General features: G+C 53.1%; 1 protein-coding gene across 1 annotated transcript; it reads left to right on the plus strand.

Moving 5' to 3' along the window:
- Nucleotides 1-42: 42 nt before the first annotated feature.
- Nucleotides 43-16,669, plus strand: SELENON (selenoprotein N). The gene is made up of 12 exons (XM_007935880.1): nt 43-57; nt 784-949; nt 6,105-6,238; nt 9,036-9,248; nt 9,451-9,575; nt 10,133-10,270; nt 11,928-12,009; nt 12,368-12,556; nt 12,876-12,981; nt 14,398-14,510; nt 14,602-14,703; nt 16,499-16,669. Exons 1-12 carry the CDS (start codon nt 43-45, stop codon nt 16,667-16,669), a joined length of 1,554 nt encoding a protein of 517 aa, XP_007934071.2.
- The last annotated feature ends 3,263 nt before the right edge of the window (nt 16,670-19,932 follow it).

Here is a 19,932-nt window from a genome sequence, read left to right on the forward strand (position 1 = left end):
GGGTGGGCCAGCGGGTGGGCGCGGGATGGGAGTTTCGGCAGGATGGATGGCGTTGGGGTGGGAACAAGGGCGAGGGATGGAAGGTCCAGCCAGGGGCTCAGAGAGGGACATCGTGGGCGCAAGGAGAGGGCCTGCAGGGGGTGGAAGGTTGGCGCAGAGCCCGACTGTCCGAGGATGGGAAGGAGACCAGCCAGTGAGCAAGTGGGAGAGAGCTGTTATGTGGGTTGGGCAATTAGGGGCTCCACTTCCAAGGTATGTGTAGGCCCTGGAGGCTGATAGGGGAAAGGAAGGGACAAGGAAACTGGGACTGACTTGAGACAGAGGACAACAGAGTTGGAAGGACAGAGGGATGAAAGTGACAGGACTGGCCCAGTGTGAGGTCTGGAGGGCCCAGTACAGAGGGGTGACTTGAACAGTGGCCAGCAGCTGAAAGCCTAGAGTGAAGTTGGCACCAGGAGAGTCTTGAAGGGTTACTAGGGAGCTGGAGGCAGGGGTGCAGGAGAGGACTGTGGGGAAAAAAACGGTGTGGCCTGGCTAGAAGGGAGACTGGAGAGGATGGGAGACAGGAGGGGGCACTTAGAGAGTGGACAGTGGATGAAAGCCCAGAGTGAAGCAGGGACCAGGAGGGACTGAGAGGGGGATGGGGGCACTCTGAGGGCAATTCAGAGATGACATTTGGATGAAAGGACTAGGAGGTATTGAGAGACCTCAGGAAGATGGTTGAGGGTGCCTCACCAACAGCTCTCACCTGGGGTTGGAAGCAACCGGCCATTTGGGGGTCAGGGAGATGGGAATCTGACTGGTGCTCAGGCATGGCCTCCCTCCAAGCAGGAATCAGCACTGAAGGCTCTGGGGACCGAAGGCCTCTTCCTCTTCTCCTCCTTGGACACTGACCGGGATATGTACATCAGCCCTGAGGAGTTCAAACCCATTGCTGAGAAGCTGACAGGTATCAGGAGAGGCTGGGGAACGAGGAGCCCAAGGCACTTCTCTCAGCCTCTGGGCAGCTGCGTCTTCAACAACTAAGGAGAAGCAGCAGCCTGGAAAGATTATGGGGTTTGGTGGCTCTGGGCTCCCCCGGGCGCTGCCACTTTCTAGCTGGGAGCTTGGACACACTGTTTGAGCCCCCTCTCTGTTTCTATCCCCTGAGAAGAGGAATGCTGTTCACATTCCTCGGCCACCTTCTTGGGGCCAGATTTCCTTTGAAGCACCTTCTGTGTGTTACTTCTTTAATCTTCACGTTAGCCCTGGGAGATGGACACTCTCATGACCCCTGTTGTTATAGTTTGGGACACTGAGGCCCAAGAAGTTAACGAACTTGCCCAAGCTAGAGAAGTGTAGGGCCAGAATTAGAACTGGAGGGATCTAGTTCCAAGGTCCTGCACCAGCTTACAGTTTTGAGGATTAAGCACTTGGCTACTAACTGAAAAGTTGGCGGTTCAAAGCCACCTAGCAGTTCTATGGGAAAAAGACCAGGTGATCTGCTTCCAAAAAGATGACCAAAAAAAAAAAAAAAAAACAAAGACCACAACTGCCATCGAGTTGGCTCCAACTCATAGCAACCCCTCCTTGGGTTTCCGAGGCAGTATCACTACAGAAGTAGTTTGCCCAACCTTCCCTCCCAGGAGTGGCTGGTGGGTTTGAACCGCCAGCCTTCTGGCTTGCAGTCAAGTGCCTTAGGCACTATGCTACCAGAGCTCCCAGAAAATCCTTTGGAGCAGTTCTGCTTTGTCATGTGGGGCCACTATGAGTCAGAATTGACTCAACCACACATGATGACAATTACTATTATGACTGAGTATTAAAGTCTGCTTAGCTGCTGTCAGATTCCCATCATACTCTTGCTATCTCTTTTTGCCTGGATGCAATCAGCCATTTTTTTTTTCAAAGATGAGGACCTGAAACATTCTAATAAATTATAAAATGCTTTTCTCATGACCCCTCACCCCCACCCCAAACTCTGCCTCCATTTCCCTGTAACATTTTTTTTTCTCCAATTTTTATTGTGATTTGGGTGAAAGTTTACAGAGAAAATTTATTTCCATACAGCAGTTCATACACATTTTGTTTCATGACATTGACTGTAATTCCCCACAATGTAACAGCTCTCTTCCTGCTTCCTCCCCATAGTTACCTCTTCACTGTGTCCTTCTTTCCTATATAGTCCTGCCCCCTGAGCTGTCTCCCTGTGTAGGTACTGCCCTTCTGTTCTCCCCTGAAGGAGCTCTGGTGGCACAGTGCCTACGGCATTTGACTGCTAACCAGAAGGTTGGCGGTTCAAACCCACCAGCCACTCCACAGAAGGGAGATAGGGCAATCTCCTTCCATAAAGATTTACTGCTTCGGGAACCCAAAGGGGGCCACTATGAATCAGAATCAACTTGATGGCATTGAGTTTGGTTTTTGGTTCCCCCATGATTGTTCATTCTGGGGAGTGTATCTACCTGGTGTAAATGTTCATCCTCTATGCCAGTCAGTTGTTTAGCTGGAAGCCACAGGAGTGAGTTCAGTTCCAGGCCTGAAGGGTCATTTCCCTGTAACTGCTTGTGACATTTCTTGAAGTGATGATCTCGGGCACCTGCTTGTTACCCAAATTGCCTGGAGCGTGTAAGTCAGTAGGTGGGAAAGGCAAAAAACGAGACACTCCAGCTGCCCTAGGCCGCGTGAAAATACAAGAAAGCCGTGATGGGCTTTCTGTGTTTCAGGCTCTAAGTCAGGTAGGTCAACCGCCTGCTGGCCCGGTGACCCACTGTCACTACCAGAGGAGGAATGTCAAGTGGAAAATGCTAATTGGCTGGAGCAGATGTGTGTCAGTGGCTCTTGGGGGCAGTAAGTTCTGTCATGAAAGCAGACAGCCGAGTAAACAGGTGATCCCCTTGTGGACTTGGTTTTACGTCTTCGTGTTATTTTGTGAACATTTCTCCACACATCCACCCAGGCTACTTCCTTGTCCTTTTTTTGTTGTCAGAGAGCAAGAGCTCCCTCATAATGATTGGCAGAACTTGCTGGGCTTGAGACCACTTTTAATTTTTTTCTCATAAATCTTTTTCTCCAACAGGGGACAATAATCCCTCCCTCTATTACCTCCAAGGCCATTGTGAGTGCAAAACAGGGCCAAGTGCTGGGAAATCAAAAGGCTTAAAAAAAAAATCAAATCCAAGCAGGAAACAGAGACCAGTTCGTAGTTATGAGTGTTTTAAATTTTCTGTTACACTTTAAAAATTTTACAGAAAGTCTACAATGAGCAAATATTACTTATAAATCAGGAAGTAACGTTTTTATTAAAAAAAACAAAGGACTGTAAAATGCTGGGTATCCTTATTGATAATTACTTGTGGTAACAATAAAATAACTGAACATGCAAGGCAGACTAATCTCCCTGCCCTGTCCTTACTGCTCCCTTCCTCTGAGGTTTCCTGGAAGCTGTTTCAGAAAGTTTCTCCACATTGACTTACAAATGCAGAAATAACAGTGATTCTTTAAAACAGGGATTTGCTTTGGAGCCTCTGGGGAGAGCTAATTAAAAGCACAATGTCCTCCTTCTAGGCCCTTAAGGTTCTGGTTTTCATAGGTCTGAGGTGGAGTCTGGATGCCTGTCATTTAAAAGGGCATTCTGGGTGATTCTGGTGACTTCCGGTGAAGAATGCTTTTAATGCATTCATTCAGGCAGTCAGTCAATCAATCAACAAACACCAAGTTATCGTCTCTGTATCACAAACTGTGCTGGCCCTGGGAGAGGAGACATGACAGACTCACCCCTGCTTTATTCTCTTATCTGTATCTAGGGGCTCCATGCTTTTGAAAGAGGCCTCTATGCCTTCATAGCTATTCCCTCTATACCCGAAAGGTCACAGAGTTGGCAGATGTCTGAGCAGGAAGAGATCTGAGAAATCAAAATCAAGTCCAAGCCTTCCCTGTACAGATGGGGAAATGGCCCTGGTGAGGAAGGTGCAGCCCGAAGGCACCCATGAAACCAGGGAGAAGCAGGTCTCCTTGTTCCAGAATCAGCACTCTCTCTGTACCACCAGAGACGGCCTGAATCTGTCTCTTGGAGCCTTCATTACTTTGAATCCCTTGACTGAGTTCCTCTCTGAGCAGCATTTATTTCTTCACCAGGTCCCCATGACAGGGACAGGAATGATAGTATTGTCTGTTTTTCATATACAAAAAGCAGAGAAGCTAAATGATTCGTCCCAACTGCTGTTAGTTGTCAGCAGTTCCGACCCATGGAGACCTCGTATCAGAGTAGAGCTGTGCGTGCTCCCTGGGGCCTCAAGGCTGTGACCTTTCAGAAGCAGATTCCCAGGCCCGTCTGCCCAAGCCCCCCAGGGCTGGTTTAAACCACCAACCTATCGGCTATTAGTTGAGTGCTTAACTCTTTACCCAGGGAACCCCAGCTTGTCCCAAAGAGCCCAGGAAATGGAGCCACCGTCAGCCAGGGGCTGAGCAGATGATGTCTGACCCAATGCATTCTCAGCAATATGCCCCCAGAAAGCAGCTTCTGTCTGGTGCTTGGGGTCCCAGCAGCTGGGAGCCATGGATGCTGCATTTGCTAGGCCCAGCACTGCTTATCACAGGCTTGGTTGGGAGAGCAGAGGGAATGGGAACAATTGGGAATAGCCTTTCTGGGAGCTCTGGTGCCATAGTGCTTAAGGCATTTGACTGCTAACCAGAAGGCTGGTGGTTCAAACCCACCAGCCACTCCTTGGAAGGAAGATTGAGCAATGTACTTCCATAGTGATACTGCCTCAGAAACCCAAGGAGGGGTCGCTATGAGTCGGGTTTGACTCGAAGGCAGTGAGTTTGGTTTTTTTTTGTTTTTTTTTTCTGTACCCCGCCAGGCCTGGTAGGAAGAACCCAGGTTGGAGTCAGAAGAATTAGGTTTGAGCCCCAGCTCTGTGATTCCCTGACCCTGAAACCTCTGTTAATTGTAAGACAGCTCAAGTTTATTATGGTCCTTGTCTGGAGCAAAGAAGAGTGAAGAAAAGCAAAGTTGCATGGAAACAATTAGTCTAAACGACTAATGGACCACATGAAACCTAGTCTTCACAACCCTGAGACCAGAAGAACTAAATGGTTCCTGGCTGCCACTGTTGACTGCTTTGAAAGGGATCACAGTAGAAGGTCCTAGACAGTTGTTGTTATGTGCCATCAAGTCGGTCCCGACTCATGACGACCCCTCCTTGGGTTTCCAAGACGGTATCACTATGGAAGTAGATTGCCCAGCCTTCCTTCTGAGGAGTGGCTGGTGGCAGTCAAATGCCTTAGGCACTATGCCACCAGAGCTCCCAAACTGTTGAACAGAAAACCAATTTGCTATTAAACTTTCACCCAAATCACAATAAAAAGGATATATATGTATGTACATGGAGCTTTGGTGGCATAGTGCCTAAGGCATTTGATTGCAAACCAGAAGGTTGGCAGTTCAAATCCACCAGCCACTCCATGGAAGGAAGACTGGGAAATCTACTTCCATAAAGATTTACCACCGAAAGGGGGTTGCCATGAGTTGGAATCAACTCCATGGCAGTGAGTTTGTTTTTGTTTGTTTGTTTGTTTTATAGATAGATAAGTTATGGGCTTACTCTGTACAGGCCCAGAGCTAAATTCTTTACATAGATTATCTCATTTAATCCTCATAACAAGCCATAGCCAACAGTCACACAGCCAGTGAGTGGTAGGGCTGGGATTTGAATTCAGGGCAGTCTGACTCAGAGCCTGTGAAAACATTGAGGCCTTGAGAGCTTACACTTCCCCAGTAGAGGGTCGTGGTTGAATATGAGTTTAGAATTAAATAGGCCTAGGTTTGAATCCTGACTCCCCTACTACCTAGCTGTATGACCTTGGGAAAGTCACTTTACCTCTCTGAGCCTCCACTTTCTCATGCGTGAACCAGAGTTGACAGTAATGTTATTATCTCCCTCACAAGGCTATTGTGAAACTAAAATGTGATACACATTTTAATGTATCACAATCACTTTGGTGATTGTTAATTCCACCCTACTCTGAGCCTGCCATCCTTAATCACTAGGCCAGTGTGGGCACCCAGAAACAAGGCCCTGCAGCCTGAGGGCAGGGCCCCTCCAGCGATCTGTGTCTCTTAGGGTCAACTCCTGCCACCAGCTACGAGGATGAGGAGCTGCCCCTCGACCCCAGTGAGGAGACACTCACCATAGAGGCCCGATTCCAGCCTCTGCTCCCAGAGACAATGACCAAGAGCAAAGATGGATTCCTGGGGGTAAGTTGGGACAAGACAGGGCCCCCTTGGCCAGGACACAAACAGCAGCCTGGATTATTGGATTACTGGGGTATACTCACCTCCTGAGGACCAGTCTGCACTCAGTCCATCTGTTCTTCCCTCTCTACCTCCCATCTTTCCTTCTTTCTTCCTTCTATCATCAGCTGTCCATTGAGTGTCCACTGTGCCTGGTCCTGTGGGTCCAGAAGTGGAACGATGCTGTCCTTGCTCCCAGCACACAATCTAATTGTGGAGCAGGAGAGAAGCACGGGCCTCTAACTGGGGTGCAGGGTGCGGGGTGTTGGGGCTGGGATGTTGTCTTGAGGGAGTGACAACCACAGAGACTGAAGGATGAGGGGCCTTAGCCTGGTGACAGCAGGGAGGGAACAGCAAGGCAGGAGAGCACCTATGAAAGCAGCTGCCTCCCAGATTGGAGTGAGTCCTTTCTGCAAGCCCCTCTCTCTCCCCACGCCATGAGCTTCTTGGCAACAAGGCCCATTTCTCATGCCTCTAGACCGGAGGGAGGGTCAGCACCTGGCAGTGGGCTAAAGGTTGGGAGGGCTCCTGAGAAGGCAGCCCCTCTGCTCCCTCTTCACGTGGGAGGTAGAGGATCTGATCTTTACCAGCCCCAAAACCTTCCCAAGGCCCTTGGACAAGGTCTCACACCTATCACAGGACCTGAGCAACCCCAGCCCTCCTTTCTTCCAAATCACCTCACTTCCTTCCAGCTACGAGCCTTCTCATATGCTATTCCTTGTCTGTCAGGAACAGCATTGTGTTTGCCAGTGCACACCTACTCAGCCTTTACATCTCAGCTGAGATGTGGGTTCAGCATGAACACAAGCCTGAAGGTAGAAAGTACCAGGTCTAGTCAATTAGGACTGGATCCAGGGCAGGTGGGACATATGTGGGGGGTGGGTATCTAGCCAATGGAGCTGGAAGGGAAGTTGGCCAACCGCAAAGGGCCTTGGTTGCTGGACCTTGAGCTGGCTTCTGCAGAGTGAGAAAGTATGGCCGGCTCTGAAGTAGGCGAGTCCCCTCATTGGATCTGTGCTTCCCAGGCTGGTAGCTGGCATGGGGGGAGTGGGGTGCTGGGGAGAGATGGGAGGGGAAGGAGTCTGGAGCCAGGAAGGGCAGTTCCTGGGAGTGGGGAGGAGGTGGCGGCAGCAGGCTTGGGGCTGGCAGCAGTGATGGAGCTGAAGGGCATTGGGATGATGGGCAAGGAAGGAAGGGGTGGGGTGAGGCTACTGATGGAAAGTAGGTGGGAGGAGATAGGGTGGTTCTGGGCATCTGGCTGATAACCAGGTACATGGGGACCAGCGGGGGCAGCAGGTGTGAAAAGAGAATGAGATCAATTTGAGCATGTTGAAGTTGAGGTACCTGGGGGACATCCAGGTGGAGGGTCTAGCAAGTGGCTGGAAACAGGTTTGACCATCCGCAGAAGGCTCTGGGGATGGTGATGGGTTGGGTGGTGATGGACCCAGAGTGGTGGTTAAAGCTGAGGGAGCAGATGAGTTCCCCACAGAGCAGTGAGCAGAGTGGGGGTTGGGGCAGATGCCTGGGTACACCTGTGCTTACATGGGGAGAGGACAGGAGCAAAGCCCCACAGAGCCTGGCTCCCTTTTCCAGCAGCTCCCTCCATGGGGTGGCCAGCTGTGAGCAGGGCCCAGTGGGTGGGCAGCTGCTGCCTGGTCCTGCACAGCCAGCCCTGCTCTGAGAAGCTGCCTGTGAAATCCCTCGCAGTGGGAGCTCCTGGCACTTCTTTCCAGCCGCCTCCCACTTCCCACTGAGCCTGGGGCTGCAGCTGCCATGGAGGTGGAAAAGGCGAGGGAGCCTGCCGCTAGAAATTCTGGGGTGGATCCCTGGGGGCCGCTCCCCTGAGGAGATCAGGTACGCACTGTCTGGGGGCTGATGCCTCATGGGAACCGGCTCCTGCCTGCACCCTAAGAGGGCAGGACAGCTTCTGAGAGTGGAGCTGTTGAAAAAGGACCCTGCTCATTCCAGGGTCCCACCTCTGCCCAGGGTGAGGTATGGATGGCCCTGCCAGTCTCTGATGCACATCCTCTGCTGCCTGTTAACTCATCAGACAGAACAGGTGCTATGGATGAGGAAGAGGTCTCCGGAGCCTCTTGCCACAAGTGCACTGGATGCACAGGCTCTCTCACAGGTGGCCTTCCCCTGCCTCTTCACTCTAGAGATTTCACCTCTCCTTCAGTCAGACTTAGCTCCAAACCCAAATTCTAGCCTCCATGGTGGGACTGTCAGCCTCTATAGAATGTGAAGCTGGGAGCAGAGTGAGGAAGCCAGGGAGGGGCCATGGCACCCAGACTCAGTCTTAGTCTTCGGGCTTATGCCAAGGGGACAGGCGGGGACATGAGCAGCCCAGGAGCATTCTGACTGGGAAGAAGCAGAAGCAGTCAGAGGGCTAGGGCAGAGGAGGGGTGTGTGAGCCCAGGCTCAGTGCCAAGCATGAGGGCCTCAGTCGGCAGGAGACTCCCGGGGCTCCCTCTCTGCCCATTCCCGAGACTCTGCCCACTCTCGGGCTGCAGCAACAGCAACAGCACCACCACCACCACCACCATGGGTTGCTGTCCACTCAGTGCTAACTCATGGCGAGCCCATGTGTGTCAGAGTAGAACTGTGCTTCATAAGGTTTTCAGTTTCTGAGTTTTCAGATCATCAAGACTTTCTTCTGAAGTACTTCAGGGTGGAGTCTAACTGCACACTCCTGTTCATGGGCCAGGACCCTGAAGTTGTGGTTGCTAAGTCCTCAAGCTTCAGGTCTCCCCTTCCTCAGGTCTCCCGCCTGGCCCTGTCTGGCCTCCGCAACTGGACCACTGCAGCCTCACCAAGTGCAGTGTTCGCTGCTCGCCACTTCCGGCCCTTCCTGCCCCCTCGGGGCCACGTGGAGCTGGGCGAGCCCTGGTGGATCATCCCCAGCGAGCTGAACGTCTTCACTGGCTACTTGTCCAACAACCGCTTCTACCCACCGCCACCCAAGGGCAAGGAGGTAAGGGCAGGCCATGATGAGACTTAAGGCCCCTTTACCCCCATCCAGGTCCAGCCGGGGGCCCCCTCCCTGTCTGCACCTGGATGCCCACAGCAAGCCCTGCTGACCAACTCCCCTGTCTCCCCTCTGGACACACCCCTGCCACACATCCCATGGGCCTCTCTCCTGGGCCCAGCAAGCCAGCCTGATTTCCACTCCCCAGGTCATCATCCACCGACTCCTGAGCATGTTCCACCCTCGGCCTTTCGTGAAGACCCGCTTTGCTCCCCAGGGCGCCGTCGCCTGCCTGACCGCCGTCAGTGACTTCTATTACACTGTGATTTTCCGGTGAGTGGCCCTCGCTGACCCCTAACTTTGCTTCCCACCTGGGCCTGGGACTCCAGGGCACCAGGGGGAGCTTGGGAAGGGAACAGCACGGGGGGGGGGGCAGACTCAATGCCCCCAGCTGCACCAACTCACACCCCATGGACTTGGGCAAGCAGCTCTGACTCTCTGTGCCTCAGTTTCTTCAGAGGGCATGTGAGGGTTCAAATGAGAAGAGGCATGAAGGTGCCTAGCGCAGGCCTGGTGGCCATAGTGTGTCATCAACACAGAAGGTGAATGATACCTGTGATACAGGTCACACACACCCTAGGGAGGCTTTGAGATCCCAGAACAGGGTCAAGACACGGCTTCCAGAGAAGGCAGCAGGTGAACTGGGCCTTGAAGGATGGGCAACGCTGAAGGGCTTTGTACTCTCTCCCTGCTCTGCACGCCTACTTCTTCCCCCTCCCCCGCTTATAGTGTAGTTGCCTTCCCCAGTGCCCAGTCTTTAGGGGAAGAAGTGGGAGGGTGATCTCTGGCTCAGCAGGCGACCTATTCACAACTGGGGGCTTTCCCTGCAGGATCCATGCTGAGTTCCAGCTCAGTGAGCCGCCCGACTTCCCCTTCTGGTTCTCTCCTGGTCAGTTCACGGGCCATATCATCCTCTCCAAAGATGCCACCCACGTCCGAGACTTCCGGCTCTTCGTGCCCAACCACAGGTAGAAGCCTTGGCCCAGCCCTTGCTATAATCTGCCCCACCCCCAGTTCCAGAAGCTCAGAAACAAGGGGTCCTCAGAGATCCCTTCAGCCTGCCGCCCTTCCTTTGCTCCCCAGAGCCCCTCCTCTTGGAAGGGACCTGGACCACCCCCTTAGAGGGGACAACAGAGCCTGGCACTGTTGTCCCCTACCCAGAGGCAGCCAGAAGTGATCATTCCATCCTCTGGTTCCCAGGTGCTATATGGACCTGCCTGGGGACCCAGTACAGCAGCAAACAGGCCCTCCCTGAAGCCGGTGCTTCCCTGTCCTCATGCTGCGAACAGACAAATCTCACACACACCCACAACCATGCCTGCTAGAGGGAGTCAGCATGTGGGCAGGGACCTGGCTGGTCAGGGTCCAGAAAGACTTCCCAGAGGAAGTGGCATCTAAGTAGAGACCTAGGGGATGAGGAGGGATAGCTAAGCAAAGGGGACAACACACCCAAAGGCCTGAAGATAGATGCCCCTCAGCCTTCAGGTGCTACCACAGAGCCTCACAGGGGCTTCTGGGATGACTCAATGCCTTCATGGCCTGCTCAGGGTCAGCCTGTCAGGGGAGCAGGGGATCCAGAGGACCCAACTTAAGGCTTTCTAGATTCTTTCCCAACAACAAACGGCCCAGTATGAGGGCAGGACCAGGGCTGGGAACCAGAAGGCCCATAGTTCAATCTCGGCCTTGGTGCCATCGGATTGTGTGGCTGTGGGCAAGACCCTGGCACTCCCCAGCCCTGCCTCCTCATCTATAGATGGAAGTTTGACTCCTGGCCTGTCTTACCCACAGGATAGCCAAGGAGGGAATGCTGCCTCCAGGGAGCATGCGTGGCTTTCTCTTCTTCCCCAGAGAGGTCGGGGTGAGGGCATCCTGGGTCAAGTAAAAAGGAGGGAGAACTCCATGCTCCACTCCTCTTCACTACTGGTGCTCCATGGAGCGCAGCCCAGGGCTGGGGAGGGAGCTGACCACAGGTACATCTGCCTCCAAACCAGTGGCCAGAGGGCAGGCTGTCCTGGCATGGATGAGATGGAAGGGGAGAGAGCAAATGAGCAGCCCCAGGACCAGCTGCCTGGGCCTATGTCTTAGGGCCAAGCTACAGAGACTCCCAGCTCTCCAGGCCCTGCTCCACCTCGCCTAAAGTGAAGTTTATTGGTTGCAGTCCTGGGGCTCCCCCGTGTGGTAGACCTTCAGATTGCATGTGGTCAGACCAGGCTTTCTTGCTGTCCGGAGGCCAATGCAGGGAGGACAGTACCTCGGTTTTCACTCCTGTTCCCCTGTGTCCTGCAACAAGGCCTTCATGGTCTCTCTGCCTCCAAGGGTCGGAGGCAGTGCATGAGATGTGATGTGGAAGCCCTCTTTGAACTGTAAGTGTGTGTGTAGGGGGTGTTTGGGTGCCCTTAGGGAGAGGCAGTCTAGGGAGAGGGAGGGGCCCAGGTGCTGCAGCCAGAATCCTACCTTGCTGAGTCTCAGTGTCCTCATCCTTAAAACGGGGACAGTAACTGTATCCAGACTTCTGGATCCAGATTTCAGCTTGCTGTGCACATCCAGTGAGATGAAGCCTGTCACATGGTTAATAGGCATTGATTTTGACATTCTGCTCTTGCTGCCCCCTCACCCATGCCCCAGGTCTCTGAACGTGGACATGGAGTGGCTGTATGGAGCCAGTGAGAACAGCAATATGGAGGTGGACATCGGCTACATACCCCAGGTGAGCGTACAGGTGGTCCCTACTCAGGCAGGAGGGTGGGGCTCAACTATAAGGCCCTGCCACAGGGCTACCCAGCCTGGCTCCCAGAGGAGCCCCACTAGCTAGAAGCTCAGGAGAACCCAGGGTGAAGGACACAGTACCTGCATTTCTGGAAGCCACCTGTGCTCACACACGATCCCCAGGGTGCTAGCTGGGCACTCTGGCTTTGTCCCTGACTCACTGCATAGCCCTCACCAAGGCATTGTCCTTTCCTGGGCCTCAGTCTCCCCATCTTTACAATGGGTGATGGTCTCTCAGAGTCCCCTTGAGTCTTCTCATCCAGCTCTGAGACATCCCTCACCTACTGACCTCCACCCAGATGGAGCTGGAGGCCATGGGCCCCTCCATGCCCTCCATGATCCTGGACGAGGACGGCAACATGATTGACAGCCGCCTGCCCTCAGGGGACCCCCTCCAGTTTGTGTTTGAGGAGATCAAGTGGCAGCAGGAGCTGAGCTGGGAGGAGGCCACCCGGCGTCTGGAAGTGACCATGTACCCCTTCAAGAAGGTGAGGCTAGGCATGTGGTGGGCCGGGTGATGATAGCTGCTAGTGGAGGGTACTGGGGTTAGGGTCCATGGTGCTGAAGCTGAGATTTTGGGGGTGGGGGTGGGTATTGGGTGGGCACAGGGGTGCTGGTATATAAAGACAGTTTGGTGCTGAAGGCATTTCCCTACAGGGCCCAAACTGGTGCCAGAGGAGCCCCAAGCCTCCCTCCACCCACTGCCACACACACACACACACACACACACACACTCACTCACTCACAGCCCCTACACGGGACCTGGACTCACTTTAGTAGCTTCTATCTGTCTCGGCTTGGCCCCAGGTCAGCTACCTGCCATTCACTGAGGCCTTCGACCGAGCCAAGGCTGAAAACAAGCTGGTGCACTCGATCTTGCTGTGGGGGGCCCTGGATGACCAGTCCTGCTGAGGTGAGAGAGACCAGCCAGTTCCAAGAGGGAATGAGGGAGACTACATTTTTGGGGTACAAGAGACTCTAAGTTATGAGGGCCTCATGACTATATACACAGAGCAGGGTAAGGATTAGGGGTTTTGATGCCAAACCCAGAGGAAGCTGCTGAAAGCAATAACAAGAGCCCTGACAGACTGGGTTCAAATCCCAACTCAGCCATTTCCACCTCCCCTCTCTGTGGCTAGCTCTGGTGGTGTAGTGGATAAGGCATTTGGCTGCTAACCAGAAGGTCAGTGGTTCAAACCTACCAGCCACTGTACAGAAGGAAGATTGAGCAATCTACTTCTGTAAAGATTTAGAGCCTCAGAGACTCAATTGGGGTCGCTATGAGTCAGAATTGACTCAATGGCAGTGAGTTTGGTTTTGGTTTTTCTCTGAGCCTCAGTTTTCTGAGCCATAATAAGCAAATGACATTCATACCCCCATTGTGACAATGGGTGTGGAAATGCCCTGCACTCCTAAAGTAGCACCCACAAGCAAGAGAGAAAGGAGCCCCTGAGGCTAGACTTGCGGTTCACTTATTCCAAAAACTCCCCCAAAGCCTGCTGGGTGTAACCTTCTCTGTACCAACAGTGGGTACAGGATGGCTTCACCCAGTCACTCATCAAACACATTCTGGGCCCCTGCTATGCTCAGCCCCAGGTAGGTGCTGGGGCACTGCAGCCAGGAAGTCAGAAGCAGCCCCTCGGGAGCATACAGTGTAATGCAGAAACCAGGCGTTGAGTGAGTATTCAAGTGTGTGTGAGTGTTACAGTGTGAGGTCCACATAGCCAAGAGAGTGTGTACCTGAGAATTTCAAAAAAAAAAGAAAACCAAACCCACTGCCATTGAGTCAATTCCAACTCATTGTGACCCCCATTAGGTTTCCGAGGTGCTAAATCTTTACAGAAGTAGATTGCCCCAACTTCATTCCGTGGAGTGTCTGGTGGATTTGAACCACCAACCTTCTGGTTAGCAGTCAGATGCCTTAGGCACTACGCCACCAGAGCTCCTTTGGGGGTATTAGGGAGGACATTTAAATTGACACTTTGAAGAATGAGTAGGAGTTTGTTAAGTGACAGACAGAAGGAAGAGTGCTCCAGATGGAACATTTTGTACAAAGGCCTTGGGGTGCAGAGTTCTGTGGACTTAAGAAATTATCACTGTTTACAAGTCCCTGAGCCAGGTAGACCCCCACCCCAAATCTCAACCCAAGATGTCCATGTGTTACTGCTATCTACAGCTACCATTTATTCACCACCTGCTATGTGGCAGGCTCCAGATGCCAGTCTATAGTCCACAATCTTTGTCCAAAACAAGATCATTGCTGACTGAATAACCCAGTAAACTATATGGGGGTGCCTCACTCTCCTGGACTTGATCTCTACCTGAACAGGTTCAGGGCGAACTCTCCGGGAGACTGTCCTGGAGAGTTCGCCCATCCTTGCCCTCCTCAATGAGAGCTTTATCAGCACCTGGTCCCTGGTAAAGGAGCTGGAGGACCTGCAGGTGAGTGGGCAGGTGGGTAAGGTCCCCCTGAGAGCCCACAGGACAATGGTGGGGGCCAAGGTTTCAGGAACTTGCCCAACTGTCCCCACAGAGCAGCCAAGAGAACCCATCCCACAAGAAGCTGGCTGGCCTGCACCTGGAGAAGTACAGCTTTCCCGTGGAGATGATGGTCTGCCTGCCCAATGGCACTGTGGTAGGCAACCCACCCTCCACCCCCCAAGCCAAGCCCAGGCCAGGCACTGTGGGGCAGAGGGAGCAGCAAGGGCACAGTTTGCAGAGCTCATCAGGCTTTGGACTGGCCTCACCACTTCCTGGCTACAAAACCTGAAGCTAATCTCTCAACCAATCTGAGCCTCAGTTATCCCCATCCATAAAATAGGAACCATAATGCCCACTCTGCCTGCCCCGTACAGGTGTTGGGAAGTACCCACAAGAAAGGGGACCACAACAGCACCTTGGAGACCACGTAGCAATGGGCACAGTCAACACATTCCCATGTGGGCTAGACAGGTTCAGTGGACAAAAACATGGCCTGGAAGGGAAGGCTCATCTGGGACCATTGCAGTCAGCCTTGGAATGGCAGGAGCAAGGAAGAGCCAGCCAGGAGATAGGCCAAGAGTCCAAGGGGCTATGCCAGGAGGGGGCTGTAGCCCGAGCCAAGGTTCAAGGCCCTACGTCTCATTAGGGCCCCTTACCCAGCACTCACCATGTCCTCTCATTGGCTCCTCCCCTCAGCTTTGGGGGAGAGATGACCATTAACAACTATTTAACAAACAAGGAACTTGAGGCTCAAAAAGTATGAGGTGACTTGGCTAAAGTTGTCTCACAATTAAAAAGTGCAGCAGGCTGTGTGATCCAGGCTCTCCTGCCCTTCTGGTGGAAGCTGACCCGTATCCTTTAAGCCCCAAGCCCACAGTGGGATTGTCAGTGTGGGACTAAGGGCTGTAGGAGTGGTGGCCAGGTTTCCCAGGATCTCAGGGCAGGGAGCAGTCCAGGAGCAAGAGCTGGGGCTGGCCTGGGTGATGTGCTCAGTGAGGGCTTGGTGGAGAGGAAGAGGTTCCAGCAAGGAAGCTTCTGATGGGCCAGGCTCAAGTGAGGAGAGCAACCCAGGGGGAGAGCCAGCTAGCTGCACACACCCTCCGACACTCACCGCAGTGGGGCCAGGCCCAGGCAGGGCCCTTGGGCCATAGAGATGAACAGAGAGGGCTGGGCCATGAGAAGCCCATCTACTCTGCATGCTTTCACTCGTTTGCTCTTGTGTCCATTTTGGGGGCACCTACTCTTGTGCCAGGCCCTGTGCCCAAAGATAAAGACACAGCCCTGCCCTTCAGGAGCCCATTGCTCACTGGCTGGAGCAGGAGGGAGATGGAGAAGTAGGCCCATGAAGTGTCCGAGGCATTTTGACGGATGCGAGGATGGAGATGGAGTCAGGAGTCAGAGGAGGGAGGAGTCTTGGGTTGTTTGTTTTTTTTTTCCCCCTGGTGTTAGGGGTAGCAAAGAGTAAGAAGTTCTGTAGCACAATGATGAGGCTCTCAACTACCAACCAAAGGGTTGGCGGTTCAAACCCACCCAGTGGCTCTGTGTGAGAAAGACCTGGTGATCTGCTTCCATAGAGAGTACAGCCCAGAAAACCCTCTGGGGTAGTTCGACTCTGTGACATGAGTCAGAACTGACTTGACAGCACCCAACAGCAAAGCAAGGAGTAACAGAAAAGATGACATTAAAGGATGTCAGGTTTCCACCCAGTGGATAGGTGTGGAAGAGCTCTGGTCAGAGGACCCTGAATGAGCAACCAGAAGACAAGAGCAGCCTGGCCTTTGGCATGGATTCAAGAAGGGCTTATAGCTAGAGTTGCTTGTCTGCAATCGTCTCAGCGTAAGGAGAGAGTCAAGGCTTGAGAGTGGCCACTTCTCCCAAGATAGTATGAGTGGGTGGGAGAAGAGATGGGGTGGCCCTGCCCCTACTCTCCTCACCCACCCTCCTCCCAGGTTCACCACATCAACGCCAACTACTTCCTGGACATCACCTCCATGAAGCCCGAGGACATCGACAGCAACGTCTTCAGCTTCTCGTCTACTTTTGAAGATCCATCCACAGCCACCTACATGCAGTTCCTGAAGGAGGGGCTCCGGCGAGGCTTGCCCCTCCTCCAGCCCTAGTGTGCCCACCAAGCTAGTGGGAGCCAGGCTGCATGGGGGACCTGGAAAGAAAGACCTCCAGCTCTGACCACTCATTCCCATAGAGTGGTCCTCCGCACATTTCAGACTTCAGACACTCCCACCCCCACCCCACTCTTGGGCAACCCTGTGGGGTCCAAGGTCAACTGAGGGTGGCCATCCCAGCTTTGCCTGGTGACAGCAGGCAAACAAGGGATGCCTGGGCTGGCTGGTGGGGTCAGCCTCTGGCTGGACCTCCCACTTCCTCCCTACCCTCCTGGCCCTGGACCGCACCACTCAGTCCTATAGTCCAGGATCTTGCAGGGTAGAGAATAAGGAAGAGTGGGTCCTGGGGACGGGGCCACCCCTCTCTCCTTACTTTTACCCTCCTTCCAAAAGAAACGTCAAGAAGCCTTGGCCTAGGAGGTTCAGGCTGCCAAGAAACCACTTCTGTTTGTCTGAGGCCTGCCTTCCTGACCAAACCCCTGACTGCCCTCCTTTGCCCAATGTCGCCAGCCTTTTGGCACTTCTGGGCAAAACCAGGGTCACTCCCCTCCTTCACAAGTGGAAGTTATATTATGCCCCTGCTGGTCCCCAAGCCTGGGGCTTGCCACTCAATCTGACCTAGTGATAGGACCCCAGAACCCTATCTTGCAGCACACGGGAGGCCAGCTGCCTGGGGAAGTTTACTGTAAAGTAGGCTTCTATCCTTACCAAGGGGGACCACCAAGGGCTCTGTGAGGGCCAAAGCACACCCACTGCCTGCCCTAACACAGAGTCACACCAGCCTGCTGGAGCCAGTGTCCCTCAAAATGCCTCCTGCCCCTCAACCTCAACTCTGTGGAAATACAGTCCAGTCAAGAACTCAGCCTTCCTAGAGCTGGCACTGCCCCAGCCATGCATGGCAGTTCCAGCAGCGTGTCTACCATTGGGTAACCAATGACTCTTCTTGGCCACTCATGGGGCCTCAGTCCACGTCCTGAGCCACTGACCACAGCCAGTCTCTTTTTTATACATGGCGAAAAGTGTTTCTATGTGAACTTTCTCACAGTTTGTATGTATTTTTGATAACCCCAGTGCTAAGGAGAAAGAAAGGAGTGATGGTTTCCCCCAAGCAGCCGCCTCATGACAGCTGGATCTGAAATCCTAGATGGACCCAGCTTGATGTCTTTGCAGTTGTGCCTCTGGGAAGAAACCCCTCTCTTCTCTTCTGGCTTTTTAAAAACATTCCTCAGAGCATCAGTGCACCCCCAGCCCTATCCTTGTCCTCCATGAGGGGCCCCTGGGCTTTTTCATGAGGGCCTTGGGGCCAGGCCAGGGGCTCACTCTTAAACCCAACAGAGGAAGGAGAGCGGGCATTTCAGATTACCCATCTGCCAGGTTACCCCGCTTGCCCTTGGAGCATGCACAGTGAGGCTTCCTGGCAGCCAGTGTTGGTCTGTTTTGTATCAAAGTATAATAATAGTAGCCAGTTCTCAAGAGCTTTCTTTCTGAGACACTTTGCTGAGATTACATGTATTTTCTCATTTCATCCTCCCAGCAAACCTGTGAGGTGGGTGTGAATTGTCTCCATTTTGTAGATGAAGAAACTGAGGCTGAGGGAAGTGAAGTGACTTGCTCAAGATCACTTGAGGGTTAGATTCAAACCCACGTGATCCAAAGCCCGTGGTGTTTTGGGGCTGTTTGTACTGCACCCCCTACCTCCCTCCCCTGCCCATTTTCACTGAGGTAGAAAGGAAAGCCTTTCACACTAAAATGTCTTCATCCCCCGTGATCTCAGATCAAATAAGGCATGAGCCCACAAGCTCAGCTAGGCTCTTTGTGTCCTGCTAGGAGGCAGTGCTATCAAGGGGAGGGCAGCACCTAAACTGATCTCAGTGTCTCTACCATCTCGTTAGAAGTGGGTGACAGTAGTCCGTCCAATGAGCCACCCAGTGCCATCAGAGGAAGCACCTGGCATTAGCAGACTCGGCACACACACGCACACACACCCCGCCGTGAGCTCTCATCATCAGCTGCTCCTGGGCTTTCGATTCCACAAGGAGAGATCCTTGCCCCATGGCCTCCAGGCCTGCCCCACTTCCCCATTAAGGTGTTAATATCTTAGGCCTTCTGACTCCTCTGATGGTTCTGTCCTCCCTGTTCTTGAGGCGCCTGGTAGATGAGGAGCCCCAGCTGCCCTCATGCGGTCCCTCTGCTGCTTCCCTCTCCTGCCCCCAGCGTGTCCTATAATAAAGTTGGAGAACCTGGACTGGTTCTGAGTGCTTTTCCTTTGAGTAGGTTGTTCAGTCTGTCCTTCCGTGGTCTGCCTACTCCCCTCCCTCCCATTGGGATTGGCTTGGCAGATGGACAAGGGAGTGTAGATTTGAGCTGGCATGCCTTTGGGGACTATCTTATCAGCCACCAGAGGGCTGGAGTGACTTGTCTAAAATTAAGTGTGATAGGCCCAGTACAGCTATTTTGAGATGGTACGGAGATGGCATCTCGCAGGCTAATGCAGCCAGTGGATAGTGGCTGTCTGTCGCTCTGTGTTCAGAAGTCAAACCCAGTGTCTTAGCCCAGATTCCCTGGAAGCAAAGCCTGAGGCAAGCATTAGGGCACTTGATTTTTTTTGAGTGAGTGCACTTTGGGAAAAACCCATGAAAGAAGGAGTGAAGTCTAACGGGGACGGGGAAAATGCTGAATGGGGAGAAAGCCTAGCCCTGGCCTGGCTCACGGAGCAGGGCTCTGGAGCTTACCCCAGATGGCAGCGTTCTTTCTTTCTGAGGCATTGAGCTGGCCTTTTGTCTTTGGGGCAGAGTAACTTCTTAAACTAGGGGGTTGTATTCTCCCTCCAGGCAAGGGCAGTTTTCTGGAGAAAAATTGGGTTCAGCTGAGGGATGGGTTCACTAGCTCGGTAGAGGCATCAGGGTGGGACACTAAAGCATCATCTATCACACCCAGGATAGAATGCTAGGGTGGATTTGTAGTGTCCATGGCCCAGGAGTGGGGAGCAACAACTAAAGCACCGAATATGCCACCCTGAAAAGAGTGCTGGGCCTGGAAGTTAATTTTCATCTTTGAGACTTGGTAGGGATCAGGTGGGACAACTTCTGAGGTCTCTGGCCAGGACTAGCAACATAATTTGTGGGGCCTAGGGCAAAATAAAGGAGCTCTGATGATGTAGTGGTTAAGGTATTTGGCTGCTAACCAAAAGGTCAGTGGTTCAAACCCACTAGCCACTCCACAGAAGATGAGGCAGTCTGCTTCTATAAAGATTTACAGCC

This window comes from Orycteropus afer, unplaced genomic scaffold (genome assembly GCF_000298275.1).
Source record: "Orycteropus afer afer isolate SDZICR_OR568_19922 unplaced genomic scaffold, OryAfe1.0 scaffold00031, whole genome shotgun sequence".
NCBI lineage: Eukaryota > Metazoa > Chordata > Mammalia > Tubulidentata > Orycteropodidae > Orycteropus > Orycteropus afer.